This window comes from Coptis chinensis, chromosome 6, assembly GCF_015680905.1.
Source record: "Coptis chinensis isolate HL-2020 chromosome 6, ASM1568090v1, whole genome shotgun sequence".
NCBI classification, from domain to species: Eukaryota; Viridiplantae; Streptophyta; class Magnoliopsida; order Ranunculales; family Ranunculaceae; genus Coptis; species Coptis chinensis.
Window position 1 is genome coordinate 26,560,420 of NC_141461.1, and position 20,905 is coordinate 26,581,324.

Genomic DNA, 20,905 nt, shown 5'->3' on the forward strand with positions numbered 1-20,905 from the left:
CTTTTTACTTTATCTATTCTACATTTTAAAGATCTTAAATAATTGTTTGTTAAATGTCATATTTGAAGCATTATGAAATCCTTGATAATATGTTTCCAATTGTTGGGAATTGTTAGGTTGTTTTTGAATAATGGAGTCAGGTAATACAAATGCACACTGCAGCGCATGAGATGCATCTTCTCCCACAGGTGAATGTAGTTCTCGGTCATCCAAAATGGCACAATTAAGAGGTCCCTCTGGGAAGTTGCTTGTTGAGGTGTGGTCTAATGGCCAAATTGTTGGACCAAATGCTAGCAACTTCAAGACTGCAATAGGGAATGAAGTGAGGCTTCATATTCTGATCAACACTAAAGATTGGCGACTAGTGAAAGATAGCTTTAAGGATGCTATTTGAAAAGCCTTGACAGTATTTTTTTTTGTATTGTTTTTGGTAAACTCTACCTTTCTTTCATCTATATCTCACTATATTTTTTCTTATCAATCACTTTACTCATGATAGAAGGAATATGAATTTAATGTATCCAATTTTGCTGCTTGTCCATGGGTTGAGACGAATTATCCTAAAAAACTTAGGACTGTGAAAGCGACGTATCGGTCAAAGTTCTTGGCAAACTCTGAAAGCATTGAAGCAGCTAAGGCAAACTACCCACTTGGTGTTAATCCAACTCTTTGGGTTGATTTTGTTGACTATGAGCTTCAACCTAAAGTAAAGGATAGAAATGCAAAAAATGCAAACAATAGGGCAATGAATGATATTGGTACTACTAATGGGAGGAAAACCTTCTCCCAAATACATAAGGAGCTGGTACGTATCACTTTTGAAATAAAAATGTCGTTTGATCATATATAAAATGTGCAAAACAATTAACTATGCTAGCTGACTAATATATTTTCTTTTAGTTGTCTTTCTTTTAGCACTATTACTAAGCATTGATTATTTGCTTGTAGCAAGAACAAAACCCTCAAGCAAAAAGGACTCGGGTAGATGACTGGTGCAAGGGCCGTGAATGCCGTGATGGTTCAGTTTTGTCAAGTGCTCGGGAAAAATATGTGAGTAGAAATTTTGTTTCTTTCTATTAACTAATTGTAGTTTTTGATTGCTATCGGATATATTTTTAGATATTTGATTTGATTTTTTTTAAAAAAAATATATTGCAGGATCAAGTGAAAGCAGTTCAGAAAAGAAGACTAGCGAGTGGAGAGACTGACACTGAAGACATCGACTTTGATGCGTTGACTGAAGTACTTGGCAAGGAAAAGAAGAACCATGTCCGTGGAGTTGGTTCTAATATTAATAGAAAGCAGCTAAAACATGTTGCTGTGGCAAATGATTTAATCAACCAAATGGCCACTACATAAGTTGCAAAGGTCGAGGCCGACATGGCTTCATTTAAATCAAAGGTCGATGGAGACATGTCTGAGGTCAAACCAATGCTCAAGGTCAATTTTTTCTTTGCAATTAGTGGTAATGGTTAGAGTTGTTAATACTTGATCCACACATAAAAAATATCCTTGCATCATCTACTCCATCGCAGGTTCTCATTCAACAACAACTATGCAATAATAATGTGACAGCCAATGCCGAAGCACATATGGGTGTGACTACACCTAGAACTGAACTTGGTTCAAATTCTGCTCAACGCCATTCTCCAAAGAACTCCTCGAGAACTTGACCCTACTTTTGGGTCGCTTGAACAACCTATAGTCACATTACTAGATAAGTTTGGTGCGATTTGCTAAGGGTCCGTTGATATTGGTGCAACAATTTGTCATGGCAAAATTCTGGTTGGTGGAGAGAGAAGAGTGTATATTGATAAAGTATTGGTTCCCGATGCTGCTGTTTATGACGGTCCACAAGATGGTAATGCAACTTTGAACGCGTGGGTTGAAGGAGGGTATATAGCTTGGCTTGATGGGCGATTGAAGTATGATTGATGTTTGTAGGTTTTAGATCTTTTTTGGATTGCTCTACTTTTGGTTTTGTGCTTTAGTTTGGAAACTTAAGAAACAAATATAGCGTTAAACTTTGATGTGGTTGTGGTTGCCAGGACTTGGAATTGTTAGTGTTATCATGACTTAGAATCTTAATTGTACATAGATGTCAATTCTTTTTATTAGTTTTATGTCTTGACTTGCCTTGTTGGAAAGAAATCAAGGCCTTTCGTGTATTAAGTTTCTGGTGCAGATGGCAACATGGATAGAGATGACGAGATGCTTGTAGCAATTAGTAGTCAGCCGGGGGATGTGTAAGCCCCTGGTTAGTTTTTTTTCCCTTCTTCTTTCCATTAGCTATTTTAATTTGAAGTTTTTACTTTTATTTGCCACTAATGATTGTGTAATTGTTTGATGCATGCGAGGTTCATAATGTTGGAACTCCATTGTTGCTACTTGTTATTATACGCAACATACTGGTACATACTATCCTTCTATCTATTTTTCTTTTTATTATTATTTTGGTTTTTCTAGTATATGAAAATAGTACATAACTAGTACATACCCTCCTTCTGGTTTCGGTATCGCGAGACTACACTGCGCAATGAACCAATGAACACGCGAGAAGAAACATGTACAAGCTTAATATCTTGTTCTTATAGCTTATTTACAACTTCCTTTATTGTACGTGTTACTTCCTAATCTGTGTTTGATATTTTGGTTATGTAATCATCCTATAATGGTGTTCCGCCGATACAACAATAAGGAAGATGCTTGCCACACTAGATGATCCTTTCACTTTCGCTTTCTTGAGCGAGAAAAGTTTAAGAGTTTGCGGGTACATTTACTTTCTTATCTATCCAAGATTCTCGCTAGGCGGTGCTTGGATTATCTATGACTTTGGTTATGAAATCCCCATCAATTGTTTACAGCTTATTCCTAAAGTATCTGTTATTTTCTTTGAAGGCAGTCTGGTACTCAAGGTGCTCTTACTGGTGTAGGGTTGCCCATTGGTTATCCCACAGTAATTGATGAATCATCAACAGGGCTTGTTGTTATATCTTATACTCTTGGAACCCCTGCAAGTAGGGCTGGCATTGCAAATATCTGGTAAGCTTAATGATATATTCCTTAGAAACAAATCTTAGCTTCCATGCATGTGTTGTGTATGTATACATGAACTTTAACAGACAGTGTCTTAGAACCATAGTTTTTTTTTCATAGTCATTTTCATTTTCTTGTACTTTTCCATTTTTGTTTTACAAATTCAGGTTAAAGAAAGGAGTCATTGTGTATATCTGTGATAGTCGTGGTGTTTGAGATATATATGAAGCAGATGGCAGTGATGCGATTGCAACATCTGAACCTCTATCAGTCCTGGTATGTTTTCTTATAGAGATCTGGCTATTGCATTCTCCAAAATTAGGAAGTTCATCTTGCTTGGGAATTGCTGTCTCAGTCACTCCTCCAGCACTAGCTCCCCACAAGCTTCACATGGTCTGATCCCGCCCGCTTTTAAGTAGTTCCCGCTTCTTTCCGGTTCATGGTAAGAGTTGGACATCCGTCATAGATCAAAGGCGGCAATGAGATCATCAACATCCAATTGAGGTATAAACATAGTGAAAGAGTTGGAATTACATTTGGGGTAATATTCTAAATGGTGATTTCTTTATAGATGTCGAAAGCAAAGTCGTTATGCTTCGAGAAAGCGGATATGGGGCACAAAGGGTTATGGTCTACGGTTGATGGGAAGGACCCGCATATTGCCAAAGTTATCCATCTGGCCGATATGGGAAAAGGCGTGAAGCTTGTGGATGAATGCACAAAGATCTCCAATAAATTTAGCCTTATTTAATCCAAGTAGATTTTAATTTTAGCTTATTGCTTTACATCCATCGAACCAAAGGCCCGGGGATTTTCGAAAGCATGTGGTTCACTGGTTTAGCTAGTCATTTGTTTACCACGCCACCCATGTTATCAATAATACCACGAAAGTTTTGTTTCGAATTTGCTTTTTTTAACAAACACATTGTCCTTTACTAAGATAACTGTAGCTCCTAGGGGGTTCACTTTTGTTGGTTTTCGTAGTATCTCCATCGACATTATATCTACCTTCCTATCTTAATTATAGATTCTTTTACTTGCTTAGAGCTCACATTTAGTCTCGACTTTATGTCTCAGGCTGACCATGTTGTGCCTGCATTTTAGACCCATGTGGACACACTTTCACAGGATAGGAGTGTGTTAGGTTCTTGTAGGTCGAAGATGTCGGGCGTGTAAAAGTTGGACACTGGATCGGGGTTGTGTCATGTTTATGTTTATATTGTTTACGAGTCATTTATCCACAGTTCAGTTTGAATTCGTCATAGTTACCACCTTGTAGATATGTATGTGAGAGTTTCTGTCATATCCTAGTACTTGACTCTTATATGTTCTTCTAAAATCGTGCAGAAATGAACAATGCATGTAATTTATTGATCTCTAAGTGTCTAGGAACTGTTTTTCCTTGAGTAGAAATGAATAGTTCATGACTCATATTTCATATATGCAGCCTACGACTTTGTAATTAAATATAAATTGCATCTTACTATTTAGATATACCACACATATAACTGAATACTTTTGGAATTTAAGTATGGACATTCTATTGATAGTACTGGCTCATTATTCTTGATACTGACATAAGCTTTTATGGTGTGACAGTTTATTGGTGCATTTCTGCAACCATATATGCTAATAGTCACGGATCTGATGAAAGGTGGTTCACTTAAAAAGTATCTGTGGGACATGCGTCCAAGCTGTCTAGATTTGCCCCCTCTTTAAACTTTGCATTAGATATTGCTCGAGTGATGGAATGCTTACATTCTATTGGCATCATTCACCGTGACCCGAAGCCTGGTAAAGTTCTTTCCTGATTTTGCGAGGTTAACAAATTTAAAACTTTCATAGTTTATCCGTGTATTGCTCGCCTTCTATTTCGACTTGAATTTTAAATATAATAATCAAATATAGCTCAAGTTTATGCAAGTGAGTAATTCTACTGCTAAATGATTGTTGTTTTACAGGTAATGTGCTGCTAACAGAAGACCAAACAAAGGTTAAGTTGGCCGACTTTGGGCTAGCTTCGGAAGGAGACGGTTCTTCAAGCAATGCCTCATCGAGATTGGTACTTACAGATGGATGGCCCCTGAGGTATCTCCTCTGCCGACTACTTGTTTGCTTTTGAAACTTGAAATAAATATGCTATCACAAAGCATATTATGCTCAACCTTCTCCATTTTAATCAGTTGTGCAGCACAACCCACCCCACTTCTATGTGGAGAGAAGAAACACTATGATCATAAGGTTGACATCTACAGCTTCTCCATAGTTTTGTGGGAACTGCTCACTAATCTTACACCATTAAAGGGGATGACCATCATTCAAGCTGCATATGTTGTAGCTTCTAGGGTATGCACTTTTGTCTTGTTTCCAGAGAAACTCATTGCAAGAAATATGGGAAAACAGATATGGGAAATGATTTATTGAGTTACAGATCTGTTGTCATCGTAAGAGATCTTTATGAAATGTGAGAGAGTAACAAGTATATGATGATGAGTATGGCTGGAAATGGAGAAATTAATGGTAGTAATAATGGGAATGTTAGAAATGGACGGGCAGCTTCAATTAGTGCAGCAGCTGCTGCTATTGACCATACTAGATTTCCTCACCAAAGAGAACGGGTAATTGTTTTATGTTTGCATTCTGTTAAATGTTATGTGTTTACTTAGATCTAGTGGAGAATGGAGAGTAATGAGGTTGGTATTTATAATAATTTTAATAGTGAAGGTTATAATGTTAAAGGGTGAGCTGAAATTCAGATGACTTTAAGCTTTTCAGATCTATGTAGAATTCGGAAGAAGCGTCGATGGCGAAGGAGAGGGTCCAATAATCAATTTGCTTCTCCATAGTCTCCTGACTTAGTCCATTCACGTCCACCACTCTTGAAGGGCTTGGGAGGTCCCTTTCTCTGCCCAGCCTTGGTGAAAATTTTGTACTCATCATATCATTGCATATAAGTATGAGAAGTCAGTCACATAGTTCTGCTTCTGCTCATCTGACATTATTTGACCAAATTTGTATTGGATATTATTTGACCTAGGATTTTTTTTTATTGGATCCAGTTTACTAATGGATATATCCGTTACAAACAATAGTTAGTAAACAAGTGACCACATCCATTACTAACGATTATATCCATGACAAACAAATTATTTTCCCCTGCAAGAAAAATGAAGCCAAACTTGACTAACACTTATATCCGTTACAAATGAAAAATTTATCGGGCCATGGGTTGTTGGCTATCTGTTACAAATAATATTAGTAACGGTTATATCCGTTACAAACGTTGGCCTAAGTGAGAGTGACGCCCCAGAACTAACGGATATAACTATTAGTAAAAATATTGGTAATGGATATAACCATTAGTAAATGTCTTTTCTGGTGTAGTGTTCGGAGTCAAAAGATATGATTTTCTGAAGTTTCGCTGACTTTTCTGCAAGATTTGACCAGGATTGACCCAGAATTGACTATTTTGACCAGGCTTCATGGGCTTGATTTAAGCTTCCAATGGGCTTCTTTTGGACTTGATAAAAAGGCTTTGTTTCCAATTAGCATATTCACTTTGTTTCCATGCCAAAATGCCGGTTTTATTGAAATTTCATCGTTTATGTGTCGAAACCTGCAAAAGTATGGAAATACAATTAATTCGCATTTATTACACACATAATTAACCAATATATAATGTCTCTACGGGGTTTATATTACAGTTTTGGGTGCTTATCACACCACCCCCAAACAACATTTTGCTTGTCCTCAAGCAAAGAAGAGACACTAAACAGATAAGTGGCCAAAAATGTATAGTCTAAGCTAATTCTCGTTTCGCAGAGTGCGATTTCATTGACTATCTGTAATAAGGCATTAAACCACTAAGAATTTTCTAGTGGACGAGTTATAGCCTCGTGAGAGTTTTCCAGAGAAGATACTCACAAACTTCATTTATACTACAACGACTCAGTAACAAAGACTTATTCTCTTAATTAATCTCAGATATCTAGACATCTCATTAACGGAGAACAAGAACTAATTCCATTGAAACTTGAGTTAATAAATTCACAATAATTAAAACATCTACATATGATCATGCATGCAATGAATTTTTACAATGAACTGTACAAGTAGGGCCATTTCTGGATCCTTTGGAGAGCGTCCTTAAGTAGGTTCTCATAGGCATATGTCGAAACACAAATTCTCTCATAATTTTTCCACTCAAGTTTCGTTAACTCCAGTGTGCAGTGGGCACACGTTTCCTCACATACTCAATGATATTCAGAAGAGTCGAGGTCGATCGATCACAACTACTACTTATTATCACACTACCCTACTCCTAGTTGAGCTAGAGGTCTTTAATAGGAATTATGGGGATTAGGTGATAGTGTAGAAGAAAATAGAATGGAAAATCCAAAATATGATAAGTATGAGAGAACAGGGTCTTCAAAATTTTGGACACTAGAGAAATCCTTTGTTTGCTGCTTCTAAATATATTTTCCATGCTTAGCCCTTTTTGGCTTATTGACTCCTTTTGATTTGATTTTTGGGAGTTCTAACTATGACTTTTTACTTTTTACTTGGAATTTTATTTCTATTTTTCTTTTCCTTTCCTTTTTGAAGCAAATAACTGATTTTTGTTTGGACAAGTCTTTCTCTTCACTTTTTCTCGCATTCATCCTATTTCTCATACTCATCAAATAGGGGGTTTATTTTATCTTGGGGTTTAATAGATGGGTAAGAAAATGTTTGGTGAAAAATGAAAAAAATGGCTAAATGAAAGGTTCAATGGGGCGATTAGCGGTAAAATTTGTACATGTATGTATTTATGGCTATATTGATCCAAAGATGACTTTTTTACTTTTTACTTGGAATTTTATTTCTATTTTTCTTTTCCTTTTCTTTTTGAAGCAAATAACTGATTTTTGTTTGGACAAGTCTTTCTCTTCACTTTTCTGCATTCATCCTATTTCTCATACTCATCAAATAGGTGGGTTTATTTTATCTTGGGGTTTAATAGATGGGTAAGAAAATGTTTGGTGAAAAATGAAAAAATGGCTAAATGAAAGGTTCAATGGGGCGATTAGCGGTAAAATTTGTACATGTATGTGTTTATGGCTATATTGATCCAAAGAAAGCCTAAATTATCTTCTAGGAATCGGATGGTGATCAAGTAAGTAAACATGTGATTTCTCTACTCGAAATAACTACTCTTTTGTGTCATTACTCATAAATCACTCCCTCACGAGGCTTTTAGGTTAGATTCTCATTGGATTTGAAATTAAGTAGTCTAATCGTGGGTCCTAGAACTTACGCTAAGTACATCCAATGATACTCATTGCATGAATGTTCATGAAAAGATGTAAAACTATTGCCTACGATTAACCTAAATTTCAAGGAACAAATTCTCATCCTAGTGCTAAGGTGAGATTTCTAGACAATTTTCATTATAGAAAAAGAAACAAGACTTTGTCACTAAATTCGTTGAAAAGAAAAGAAAGTAAAACTATAAACAAGCTAATAATACGCTAAATTTTTGCAAAAAATGTTCTAAATCCACCCTAAATGTATAAGGACACTTTGTCCTCAAAGTGTTAGAGAGAGAAAGAAGATACCTGAGAAGCTTGAGCAAAGATTTAGTGAACAAACTGTAACAATATGTTATTCGAACACAATATACAATATAACAAAAGAAAACTGAAAATATCACACTAAGCAAAGAAAACAAACAACATACAAAGAAACAAACAAATATCACACAACAAAGAGGGAAGAGCACACCAAATACATATATATACAGCCCAACATGTAAATTTAGGGCACATCCAATCTAGGATCATCATGTGTAAAGTGCCACTCTTTAGATCACGCCAGTTAATAATGGTCTGCCAGAGTTTGCTCCATTTTGTAGCTCCAGATAGGTCCAAGTGTCGCATCATTTTATTATCATTCGGGTAGCAAGGACCGTTCTTCAGGTACATTGAACAACGTCGCCATACCCAAAATCGTAAAGAACGAATTATTTTATTTGCAAGACACAAAGAATCTACTATAACCCAACAAGAAAACCGGCCGAAAACCGTAGGGAAGAAGGCCCTCATTAAGCGGTTGGTGGTGACGGGTAAAATAAATAATCTGCGTCGAAACTCCCGAGCTCGTTTTAAATTCTGAACTACATAGTGAGTGATGTTGAAAATGTATGCCGCTGAGCAAGTGCATTGAAGACGATGCAAGAAGACTCATTATCGTAGAAAAATGACAATCGCCCATGATGTTTAGAAGGATAAATAACATTGCATTCCCACGCTTCGCCATGCCATGCTTGCAAGGGAATGTTTTGGTTAAACCATTGTCCCGTGTTTTTCCGTTCTTCCCCGCAGAGACCAGCACCGTAAGAGTAGCAAAAGGTAGGCCAAGAGAAGGAATTGTAAGTGTTTTGAGAGATGTAGGGCCGAGTGGTGGTTGGCTCTTGATAAGGTAGGTCCAAAGCCATAGCTATCAGAGGTTCAGGAAAAACATGGTGTGTATCACCAAGTCGGACTGTGAAGCCATCAAGGAAGAAACCATGTGCACGGTTGAAAGCAGTTGTGTGTCTTCTATATGAGCATAAAAGTATGCAGCCAAACTTGGAGAATATGTTTGCTCGGGTTGAAGAACGAGAGAAGACCAACCAATGTCGGCAATGAAGTCATGAAAATGAAGTCCATAAGAGGGAGAGTCCATCATAGCTTGGAAAGATTGTTCAGGAATGATTTATAGAGTCGACATCCTGAGAGAAAAGATGGAGCTTTGTGTAAGGAGGAGTTTAAGAATAATTCTGCAACAAAACCGAGCTTATAAAGTGAAGATTAATTCGCTTTGAGGAAGAAAGGGATGAAATATGAGGTCTAAGATGTGCAATTTATAACAAGAAGTCCGACAGACTAGTAATCGCTTTGATTAAAAGTCAAAAAGGTAGTTACATTGGCTTAAGACCAAATAGTCCACTCCTAAAAACTCGCGGATTATGTTATCCACTTAAGAGTAAACATGTATTATCCTTTGAGGCACACATTGGTCGGAATAGGTGATAAGCACCCAAACCTGTAATATTAAACCCTGCGAGACATAGCATTTGGTCAATTATGGTTTAATAATCATATAATAATTATTTTTCGTGATTTTGCGTTTCCGAATTAAAATGAAGATAGCGATAAAACATGCATCAAAGTACGTGAATACGAATATTTGAGTTTCCCACTGACCTCGCAGAAAGTCAAGTTTCCAAAAGAACAACCAAAAGCGTAACGGCCCACATATGAAGAAGCAGTGAAACTTCCGATACTCAAATCGGATAAATCTAGGTGCCGACGCTAGTGTGAAAGCCGCCAAGTACAAGAATACGAATATCGAATTCCCCGCCAATCCCTCGTGAAGCCCAAACAAAGCCCCGACTCAGAGTCAAGTTTCCAAAAGAAACGAACCGCAAGTAATCCCCACATATAAAGAGGCAAGGAAAAGAAACTCCGGCTCAAATCGATAAATCTAGGTGCCGACGCTTAAGTGAAGCTTCCATAGCTTAATTCCTAATCTAACTCGCCAGCAAGGACAAAAAAGTCGTAAAATGCCAATTTTGGTTTAATCGACACACCACCTGGACACATTTATGCCCAGAAGATACGATGAGTCAGCATAGGCAGGGTGGCAATTGATGGTTTCAAATTGATACCACCCTGCAAGAAGAGAAGACGATCAATTCAAAACCGTGGGCTTGAATTGAAACGAGCTACAAGACTAAACCGAAAACAAAGAAAAAGACTAAAAAGTTAAACACAATTAAAACAAAACTTTGATTCTCAAAGTTTCAACCATTCAATTAGCATAGGCCAAAAGCAAATTAAATCGGTTACGGATGGTCATCCTATGATGCCTTATAAATATGAAGGCTTCGCCTTTCATTAGCGCCTTCAAAGAAATTTATTGCTTTAGCTACGCTTAAATTTCTTCAAGACTTACCTCCGCTATTTGTTTCAGCAGCCTTTAATACGTAGTGTTTTACCTTAATAACGCTTATTTCTTTTCCTTGTTTAATTTCCTCCCGGTGATTTATTTACTTAATGTATACAAACAAGTTTTATTATTCCTTCTACGATGACAAGCCAATCCCCTCGTGGGAGGGTTACGCGCTTCGGTAAAACTGATTGACTCGTTAATATTCTAGGATCACTACTTAGAATTAGACATAGAATTAACATCCGTCCCAAAATGACCGAGACTGCATAAAGTTGGAGGCCGATGTTCTCCAGATAGTTTCGCCGCGGTAATCCAAAAATGTTCACACACTTCGGTGTCGACACTCCCAATTGGTCTACCGGGATGCGGAATCGCGCTGAGCAGAAATAATATACCGTAGATGAGGTATTATCTAAACTCCTTATGCTAGTGAAATGCCAATGTAGATGGGCATGCACTAGGGATCAATTACCGACGCCGCTCCTCCCAAACGGAGACCTAACCAGTAGATGTGCTTGATTTAGTAATAAAACCGTTGAAAATGATTCTTGCATGAGCATGATTAACTCTCTCCCTCGTTTTACTTTTATTTACCTACATATAATCGCCAGTAATTCTTATATTATTTGCATTACCGCTATTTTAATTAAAACCAACTAAAGAAAACCTAAAAATCCTACCACCTAAAGTTGTAACTCCAACCATAACCTATCCGCGTTCTAAGGTTTGACGATCCTTTACTGACCTATCCTACCAATCCCACGCGGGAAGGTGACTTGGATTCAAAACGTGACGCCAATACGGACGCTTTGGACTTTGGACTTGACCGGTGGACCCTCGGATCTCGATCAGAAGGGACCCTGACTTAAGAAAATAAGTAACCAAAACCAATAAAGCACCAAAAGGAGACATTGATGTTTTCTTGAACCTTTGTATGACGAGTTGAAAGAGTTGTGGGAAAGAGTGCCAGCTTTTATGACATGAACAAAAAAGAAGACTTCACTTTGAAAGCTATACTAATGTGGGGATCCATGATTTGCCCACATATGGAAACTTAGCTGGCAGCGAACACATGGTTACAAAGCTTGTCCTATTTGTGGTGACAACACTTCTTCCATATATTTGAAGTATAGCGGGGAAGAATGTATACCTTGATTACCGTGATATTCCTTAAAGGTAATCATCCGTCAGAGCGATAAGTACTTGGACTAGTGGGTAGCAAGAAAGAGGAGCGTAGAACTCCTCCACAACGATTAAATGGTGATGCACTTTTGCAAACATTGAGTTATGTGAAGTATAAACCTGGTAAAAAGTGGAGAGAGGTGGTCAAAATGTGGTTAACGACAATGAGGGTAATGAAGTTACATTGGCATGGTACAGAAAGTCCATATTGTTTTTCCTTGTTTACTGGATTCATCATAAAGTTCGTCATGTTATTGATGTGATGCACATCAAAAAGAATGTTACAGAGCACATACCGACCGATCCTTAGTAAGAAAAGACAAATCAAAGGATCCGGACCTGTGCACGAGAGGATATGAGGGGACTTGGCATACACCAAATCGGTGGATGCAACCCGACCGCAAGTGGGAAACAAGTTAAACCTATAAAGACCCGTTCATTCTAGATAAAAGGAGAAGATGAATTTTCTTAAAACTTTAAAAATTTGAAGCTCCCATCGTGTTTTTCATCTAATCTGGTAACATCGCCGAGTCTTGATCCACCTTTGTTTGTTTCAGAATGAAATCACATGATTATCATGTGATTATGTAATATCTTTTCCCGTGCTACTTCAACATGCTTTTCTATCTCATCCCGATTTGCGAGAGAGCTCTTCACCGGATAAGCTTATTTTTAACATATTATGTTTGAAAGTTGCAATTCAAAAAGAAATCCAAGATGCAAAATACATGGTTGCAGAGGCATTGTGTGTGTTGGAAAAGCACTTTCCACCATCATTTTTGATATTAGCATTTACCTTGTTGTGCATCTAGTCGACGAGGCATTGATGTGTGGTGACTAGAGATCGTTGGATGTATCCGTTTGAGAGGTAAATTATGCTTCTTTCAATCTCCATTATTTTTGTCTCGGTTTTAAATAAAATTAATAAATGCATTCATGGGTTTATCGCTTAAATAGGTCGATGAAGGAGTGCAAAGATATACCTAGTAACAAACGATTTGTTGAAGAATCGACATGAGTCGATATCTTGTCTCGGAGTCATTAATATGCAATGGAGTACATTCCAAATCCATCACATAAAAATCACAAAAGCACCACCGGTGAAGTGTTTCTAGATGAAAATGATGAAATATATTGATGAAGGTCCCGTATTTGAAGGTAAAGATGTGATTTTGTCGTCGGAGAAAATTCCAAATACAAAGTAGATGGCTACTTTTTCGGTTGGAAGTCGATGGACTTGACGATCATTACAGTGTTAGTTCTTCACATGTATGTCTATTTCTCCATAATAAATTGATGATATATACTAACTTTTTGGTTAAATTGTAGTGAGTATCATGAAGTCTTTGCAATCTAGTTCCCAAAGCAAGTAGGGAAAAGGATAGCGAAGGCAGTAGAGATACAAACATATTTTATCGACCGGTTATATAATAAGGTATTACTTAATGGGGATAGGAAGATACGATTTTTATATTATTTACACTTTTTTGAATTGTGTTATGTTTTCTTTCTTAGTTCTTTGGAGAATGATGACACTTCATCCTGAATTGTGGTTCTTGCTAGAGGCCATTGTTCAAAGCTAAAACTTTTGAAAGTATCACATTAATGGTTATTTATTTTCTACTAAGTCTCACGATGAGACCGTTTTACATAAGGCAGATGGGTGTTTGCATGAGTGCAATTACTACATTCACATAAAGTAGGAAAGATAAAAATCCCATCGATGCATCCGCTATGTGGTATGGGGTCATCAAACAAATACTAGAGGTGGATTACACAAATTTCAAAGGAAGTGGTGTTTTATTGTGATGGGTTAGGGTGGAAGATAAGACCAATGGTCGTAAAGCTATGCCCGGACTCTAACTTATTGATGGTAAATTTTAATCGGCAAGAGCTCTGACAAAATGTTAGATGAGCCGGCCATTTGCACCAAAGAAGCCCATCAAGTGTTCTATTCGAGAGATCTGAAAAATCCTGATTGGTGGGTGGTCATACATTCACCAAGGCGAATGACTAGTCAAGTGGACCAGCTAGAAGTACCAGAAGACTTTCAATTTACTCTTGCACAACAACCTAATTTGAGATCATTGTTAGAACCACGCCAATGATTGTAGTGTGTGTAGTTGTAATTTTGAAAACATGTTCAAAATACTAGTTTTCTCTTTTGATGATTATGTACTAGATTTGGTTGCTAATTTTTTGATATCCTGGTTAATTTGATAGTGCTCTTCATTTACTTTTTCTTATTTTCTTTTTACTTTATCTATTCTACATTTTAAAGATCTTAAATAATTGTTTGTTAAATGTCATATTTGAAGCATTATGAAATCCTTGATAATATGTTTCCAATTGTTGGGAATTGTTAGGTTGTTTTTTGAATAATGGAGTCGTAATACAAATGCACATCGCAAACAAGCATGAGATGCATCTTCTCCCCATTGTGAATGTAGTTCTCGGTCATCCAAAATGGCAATAATTAAGAGGTCCCTCGGGAAGTTGCTTGTTGAGGTGTGGTCTAATGGCCAAATTGTTGGACCAAATGCTAGCAACTTCAAGACTGCAATAGGGAATGAAGTGAGGCTTCATATTACATCAACACTAAAGATTGGCGACTAGTGAAAGATAGCTTTAAGGATGCTATTTGAAAAGCCTTTTGATGATATTTTTTTGTATTGTTTTTGGTAAACTCTACCTTTCTTTCATCTATATCTCACTATATTTTTCTTATCAATCACTTTACTCATGATAGAAGGAATATGAATTTAATGTATCCAATTTTTTGCTTGTCCATGGGTTGAGCTAATTATCCTAAAAAACTTAGGACTGTGAAAGCGACGTATCGGTCAAAGTTCTTGGCAAACTCTGAAAGCATTGAAGCAGCTAAGGCAAACTACCCAATTTGGTGTTAATCCAACTCTTTGGGTTGATTTTGTTGACTATGAGCTTCAACCTAAAGTAAAAGGATAGAAATGCAAAAATGCAAACAATAGGGCAATGAATGATATTGGTACTACTAATGGGAGGAAAACCTTCTCCCAAATACATAAGGAGCTGGGTGCATTATCACTTTTGAAATAAAATGTCGTTTGATCATATATAAAATGTGCAAAACAATTAACTATGCTAGTGACTAATATATTTTCTTTTAGTTGTCTTTCTTTTAGCACTATTACTAAGCATTGATTATTTGCTTGTAGCAAGAACAAAACCCTCAAGCAAAAAAGGACTGGTAGATGACCGGTGCAAGGGCCGTGAATGCCGCGGATGGTTCGGGGTTTTGTCAAGTGCTCGAAAAATATGTGAGTAGATTTCTTTCTATTAACTAATTGTAGTTTTTGATTGCTATCGGATATATTTTTAGATATTTGATTTGATTTTTTTTAAAAAAAATATATTGCAGGATCAAGTGAAAGCAGTTCAGAAAAGAAGACTAGCGAGTGGAGAGACTGACACTGAAGACATCGACTTTGATGCGTTGACTGAAGTACTTGGCTAGGAAAAGAAGAACCATGTCCGTGGAGTTGGTTCTAATATTAATAGAAAGCAGCTAAAACATGTTGCTGTGGCAAATGATTTAATCAACCAAATGGCCACTACATAAGTTGCAAAGGTCGAGGCCGACATGGCTTCATTTAAATCAAAGGTCGATGGAGACATGTCTGAGGTCAAACCAATGCTCAAGGTCAATTTTTCTTTGCAATTAGTGGTAATGGTTAGAGTTGTTAATACTTGATCCACACATAAAAATATCCTTGCATCATCTACTCCATCGCAGTTCTCATTCAACAACAACTATGCAATAATAATGTGACAGCCAATGCCCGGCACATATGGGTGTGACTACACCTAGAACTGAACTTGGTTCAAATTCTGCTCCAACGCCATTCTCCAAAGAACTCCTCTAATCCTTGACCCCTACTTTTGGGTCGCTTGAACAACCTATAGTCACATTACTAGATAAGTTTGGTGCAGAAGTTGCTAAGGGGTCTGTTGATATTGGTGCAACAATTTGTCATGGCAAAATTCTGGTTGGTGGAGAGAGAAGAGTGTATATTGATAAAGTATTGGTTCCCGATGCTGCTGTTTATGACGGTCCACAAGATGGTAATGCAACTTTGAACGCGTGGGTTGAAGGAGGGTATATATAGCTTGGCTTGACGGATTTATTGAAGTATGATTGATGTTTGTAGGTTTTAGATCTTTTTTGGATTGCTCTACTTTTTGGTTTTTGTGCTTTAGTTTGGAAACTTAAGAAACAAATATAGCGTTAAACTTTGATGTGGTTGTGGTTGCCAGGACTTGGAATTGTTAGTGTTATCATGACTTAGAATCTTAATTGTACATAGATGTCAATTCTTTTTATTAGTTTTATGTCTTGACTTGTCTTGTTGGAAAGAAATCAAGGCCTTCGTGGTATTAAGTTTCCGTGCGGATGGCAACATGGATAGAGATATTTTAGATGCTTGTAGCAATTAGTAGTCACCGGGGATGTGTAAGCCCCCGGGTTTTTTTTTCCCTTCTTCTTTCCATTAGCTATTTTAATTTGAAGTTTTTACTTTTATTTGCCACTAATGATTGTGTAATTGTTTGATGCATGGAGGTTCATAATGTTGGAACTCCATTGTTGCTACTTGTTATTATAATGCTAAAACATACCGGGTACATACTATCCTTCTATCTATTTTTCTTTTATTATTATTTTGGTTTTTCTAGTATATGAAAATAGTACATAACTAGTACATACCCTCCTTCGGTTTTCGTATCGCGAGACTACATCACAAGAATGAACCAATGAACACGCCGAGAAAAAAACATGTACAAGCTTAATATCTTGTTCTTATAGCTTATTTACAACTTCCTTTATTGACGCGGTTACTTCCTAATCAGGTTTGATATTTTGGTTATGTAATCATCCTATAATGGTGTTCCGCCTCGATACAACAATAAGGAAGATGCTTGCCACACTAGATGATCCTTTCTTTCGCTTTCTTGAGTTTAAAAGTTTAAGAGTTCATGGGTACATTTACTTTCTTATCTATCCAAGATTCTCGCTAGGCAGGTGCTTGGATTATCTATGACTTTGGTTATGAAATCCCCATCAATTGTTTACAGCTTATTCCTAAAGTATCTTCAAGTTATTTTCTTTGAAGGCACGGTACTCAAGGTGCTCTTATCGTGTAGGGTTGCCATTGGTTATCCCACAAGAATTGATGAATCATCAAGCCGAGGGCTTGTTGTTATATCTTATACTCTTGGAACCCCCGCAAGTAGGTGGCATTGCAAATATCTGGTAAGCTTAATGATATATTCCTTAGAAACAAATCTTAGCTTCCATGCATGTGTTGTCAGGTATGTATACATGAACTTTTAACGGTGTCTTAGAACCATAGTTTTTTTTTCATAGTCATTTTCATTTTCTTGTACTTTTCCATTTTGTTTTACAAATTCAGGTTAAAGAAAGGAGTCATTGTGTATATCCGCGGATAGTCGTGGTGTTTGAGATATATATGAAGCGGATGGCGGTGATGCGATTGCAACATCCGGGAACCTCTATCACCCCGGTATGTTTTCTTATAGAGATCTCGCTATTGCATTCTCCAAAATTAGGAAGTTCATCTTGCTTGGGAATTGCTGTCTCAGTCACTCCTCCAGCACTAGCTCCCCACAAGCTTCACATGGTCTGATCCCGCCCGTTTTTAAGTAGTTCCTGCTTCTTTCCAGTTCATGGTAAGAGTTGGACATCTGTCATAGATCAAGCTGGCAATGAGATCATCAACATCCAATTGAGGTATAAACATAGTGAAAGAGTTGGAATTACATTTGGGGGTAATATTCTAAATGGTGATTTCTTTATAGATGTCGAGCAAAGTCGTTATGCTTCAGGAACAGATATGGGGCACAAAGGGTTATGGTCTACAGTTGATGGGAAGGACCCGCATATTGCCAGGTTATCCATCTGCTGATATGGGAAAAGGCGTGAAGCTTGTGACTGAATGCACAAAGATCTCCAGTAAATTTAGCCTTATTTAATCCAAGTAGATTTTAATTTTAGCTTATTGTTTTTTTAATACCACCGAACCAAAGGCCGGGATTTTTTCGAGCATGTGGTTCTTGGGTTTAGCTAGTCATTTGTTTACCACGCCACCCATGTTATCAATACCCTGAAAGTTTTGTTTCTGGAATTTGCTTTTTTTAACAAACACATTGTCCTTTACTAAGATAACTGTAGCTCCTAGGGGGTTCACTTTTGTTGGTTTTCGTAGTATCTCCATCGACATTATATCTACCTTCCTATCTTAATTATAGATTCTTTTACTTGCTTAGAGCTCACATTTAGTCTCGACTTTATGTCTCAGGCTGACCATGTTGTGCCTGCATTTTAGACCCATGTGGACACACTTTCACAGGATAGGAGTGTGTTAGGTTACCGTGGAGTCAAAGATGCCGGAGGCGTTGTAAAAGTTGGACACTGGATCAGGTTGTGTCATGTTTATGTTTATATTGTTTACGAGTCATTTATCCACAGTTCAGTTTGAATTCGTCATAGTTACCACCTTGTAGATATGTATGTGAGAGTTTCTGTCATATCCTAGTACTTGACTCTTATATGTTCTTCTAAAATCGTGCAGAAATGAACAATGCATGTAATTTATTGATCTCTAAGTGTCTAGGAACTGTTTTTCCTTGAGTAGAAATGAATAGTTCATGACTCATATTTCATATATGCAGCCTACGACTTTGTAATTAAATATAAATTGCATCTTACTATTTAGATATACCACACATATAACTGAATACTTTTGGAATTTAAGTATGGACATTCTATTGATAGTACTGGCTCATTATTCTTGATACTGACATAAGCTTTTATGGTGTGACAGTTTATTGGTGCATTTCTGCAACCATATATGCTAATAGTCACGGATCTGATGAAAGGTGGTTCACTTAAAAAGTATCTGTGGGACATGCGTCCAAGCTGTCTAGATTTGCCCCCTCTTTAAACTTTGCATTAGATATTGCTCGAAAGTGATGGAATGCTTACATTCTATTGGCATCATTCACCGCGGACCAAGCCGGTAAAGTTCTTTCCCGATTTTGGCGAGGTTAACAAATTTAAAACTTTCATAGTTTATCCGTGTATTGCTCGCCTTCTATTTCGAACTTGAATTTTAAATATAATAATCAAATATAGCTCAAGTTTATGCAAGTGAGTAATTCTACTGCTAAATGATTGTTGTTTTATTGGTAATGTCTTTGCTAACGTAAGACCAAACAAAGGTTAAATTTTGGCCGACTTTGGGCTAGCTTCGGAAGGAGACAGTTACATTGAAGCAATGCCCTCATCGAGATTGGTACTTACATGGATGGATGGCCCCGAGGTATCTCCTCTGCCGACTACTTGTTTGCTTTTGAAACTTGAAATAAATATGCTATCACAAAGCATATTATGCTCAACCTTCTCCATTTTAATCAGTTGTGCAGCACAACCCACCCCACTTCTATGTGGAGAGAAGAAACACTATGATCATAAGGTTGACATCTACAGCTTCTCCATAGTTTTGTGGGAACTGCTCACTAATCTTACACCATTAAAGGGGATGACCATCATTCAAGCTGCATATGTTGTAGCTTCTAGGGTATGCACTTTTGTCTTGTTTCAGAGAAACTCATTGCAAGAAATATGGGAAAACAGATATGGGAAATGATTTATTGAGTTACAGATCTGTTGTCATCGTAAGAGATCTTTATGAAATGTGAGAGAGTAACAAGTATATGATGATGAGTATGGCTGGAAATGGAGAAATTAATGGTAGTAATAATGGGAATGTTAGAAATGGATCGGCTGACTTCAATTAGTGCGCAAGTGGCCGCTATTGACCATACTAGATTTCCTCACCAAAGAGAACGGGTAATTGTTTTATGTTTGCATTCCGTTAAATGTTATGTGTTTACTTAGATCTAGTGGAGAATGGAGAGTAATGAGGTTGGTATTTATAATAATTTTAATAGTGAAGGTTATAATGTTAAAGGGTGAGCTGAAATTCAGATGACTTTAAGCTTTTCGGATCTATGTAGAATTCGAAGAAGTCGATATATGAAGCGAGAGGGTCCAATAATCAATTTGCTTCTCCATAGTCTCGACTTAGTCCATTCACGTCCACCACTCTTGAAGGCTTTGGGAGCTCCTTTCTCTGCCCAGCCTTGGTGAAAATTTTGTACTCATCATATCATTGCATATAAGTATGAGAAGTCAGTCACATAGTTCTGCTTCTGCTCATCTGACATTATTTGACCAAATTTGTATTGGATATTATTTGACCTAGGATTTTTTTTTATTGGATCCAGTTTACTAATGGATATATCCGTTACAAACAATAGTTAGTAAACAAGTGACCACATCCATTACTAACGATTATATCCATGACAAACAAATTATTTTCCTGCAAGAAATTGAAGCGCGCCAAACTTGACTAACACTTATATCCGTTACAAATGAAAAATTTATCGGGCCATGGGTTGTTGGCTATCTGTTACAAATAATATTAGTAACGGTTATATCCGTTACAAACGTTGGCCTAAGTGAGAGTGGCTTAACTAACGGCGGATATAACTATTAGTAAAAATATTGGTAATGGATATAACCATTAGTAAATGTCTTTTCCGGTGTAGTGTTGAGTCAAAAAGATATGATTTTCCTCAAGTTTCATTTGAC

The 20,905-nt window shown here is 37.1% G+C and overlaps 2 protein-coding genes across 19 annotated transcripts in view; both read left to right on the forward strand.

Annotated features, from left to right (window-relative positions):
- LOC147492360 (uncharacterized) overlaps positions 1 to 19,250 on the forward strand; it is a 29,306-nt gene extending 10,056 nt beyond the window's left edge. For 2 of the 12 annotated variants that reach the window (XR_015198124.1, XR_015198125.1), the window contains 8 exons: positions 949 to 1,050; positions 1,159 to 1,440; positions 1,536 to 2,770; positions 2,899 to 3,042; positions 3,204 to 3,312; positions 17,833 to 17,980; positions 18,049 to 18,202; positions 19,074 to 19,250. The gene's annotated coding sequence lies outside the window, so the exon portion shown is untranslated. Of the gene's footprint in view, positions 1 to 116; positions 806 to 948; positions 1,051 to 1,158; positions 1,441 to 1,535; positions 2,771 to 2,898; positions 3,043 to 3,203; positions 3,313 to 3,391; positions 3,545 to 17,832; positions 17,981 to 18,048; positions 18,203 to 19,073 lie in introns of those variants that run through there. The other 10 variants (XR_015198117.1, XR_015198119.1, XR_015198114.1 and 7 more) reach the window with 10 other exon arrangements.
- LOC147492361 (serine/threonine/tyrosine-protein kinase HT1-like) lies at positions 4,248 to 20,546 on the forward strand. Of its 7 annotated transcripts, none has more exons than XM_086565103.1 (5): positions 4,248 to 4,830; positions 4,998 to 5,124; positions 5,220 to 5,654; positions 5,804 to 5,931; positions 20,376 to 20,546. In XM_086565103.1, the coding sequence occupies exons 1-3, from the start codon at positions 4,782 to 4,784 to the stop codon at positions 5,458 to 5,460; spliced, it is 417 nt and encodes a 138-aa protein (XP_086421229.1). In that variant the 5' UTR covers positions 4,248 to 4,781; the 3' UTR covers positions 5,461 to 5,654; positions 5,804 to 5,931; positions 20,376 to 20,546. The 7 variants fall into 7 exon arrangements, with proteins under 7 accessions (XP_086421229.1, XP_086421226.1, XP_086421230.1 ...); XM_086565100.1 differs by having other exon boundaries at positions 5,812 to 5,931; XM_086565104.1 differs by having other exon boundaries at positions 5,822 to 5,931; positions 20,376 to 20,480.
- The last annotated feature ends 359 nt before the right edge of the window (positions 20,547 to 20,905 follow it).

Excerpts from the sequence above, each read along its gene's own strand:
- LOC147492361 (XM_086565098.1), top strand. The coding sequence starts at position 4,782 with ATGGAATGCTTACATTCTATTGGCATCATTCACCGTGACCCGAAGCCT. Across the intron at positions 4,831-4,997 it reads TCACCGTGACCCGAAGCCTG|GTAATGTGCTGCTAACAGAA; the intron begins GTAAAGTTCTTT and ends GTTGTTTTACAG. Across the intron at positions 5,125-5,219 it reads ACAGATGGATGGCCCCTGAG|TTGTGCAGCACAACCCACCC; the intron begins GTATCTCCTCTG and ends CATTTTAATCAG.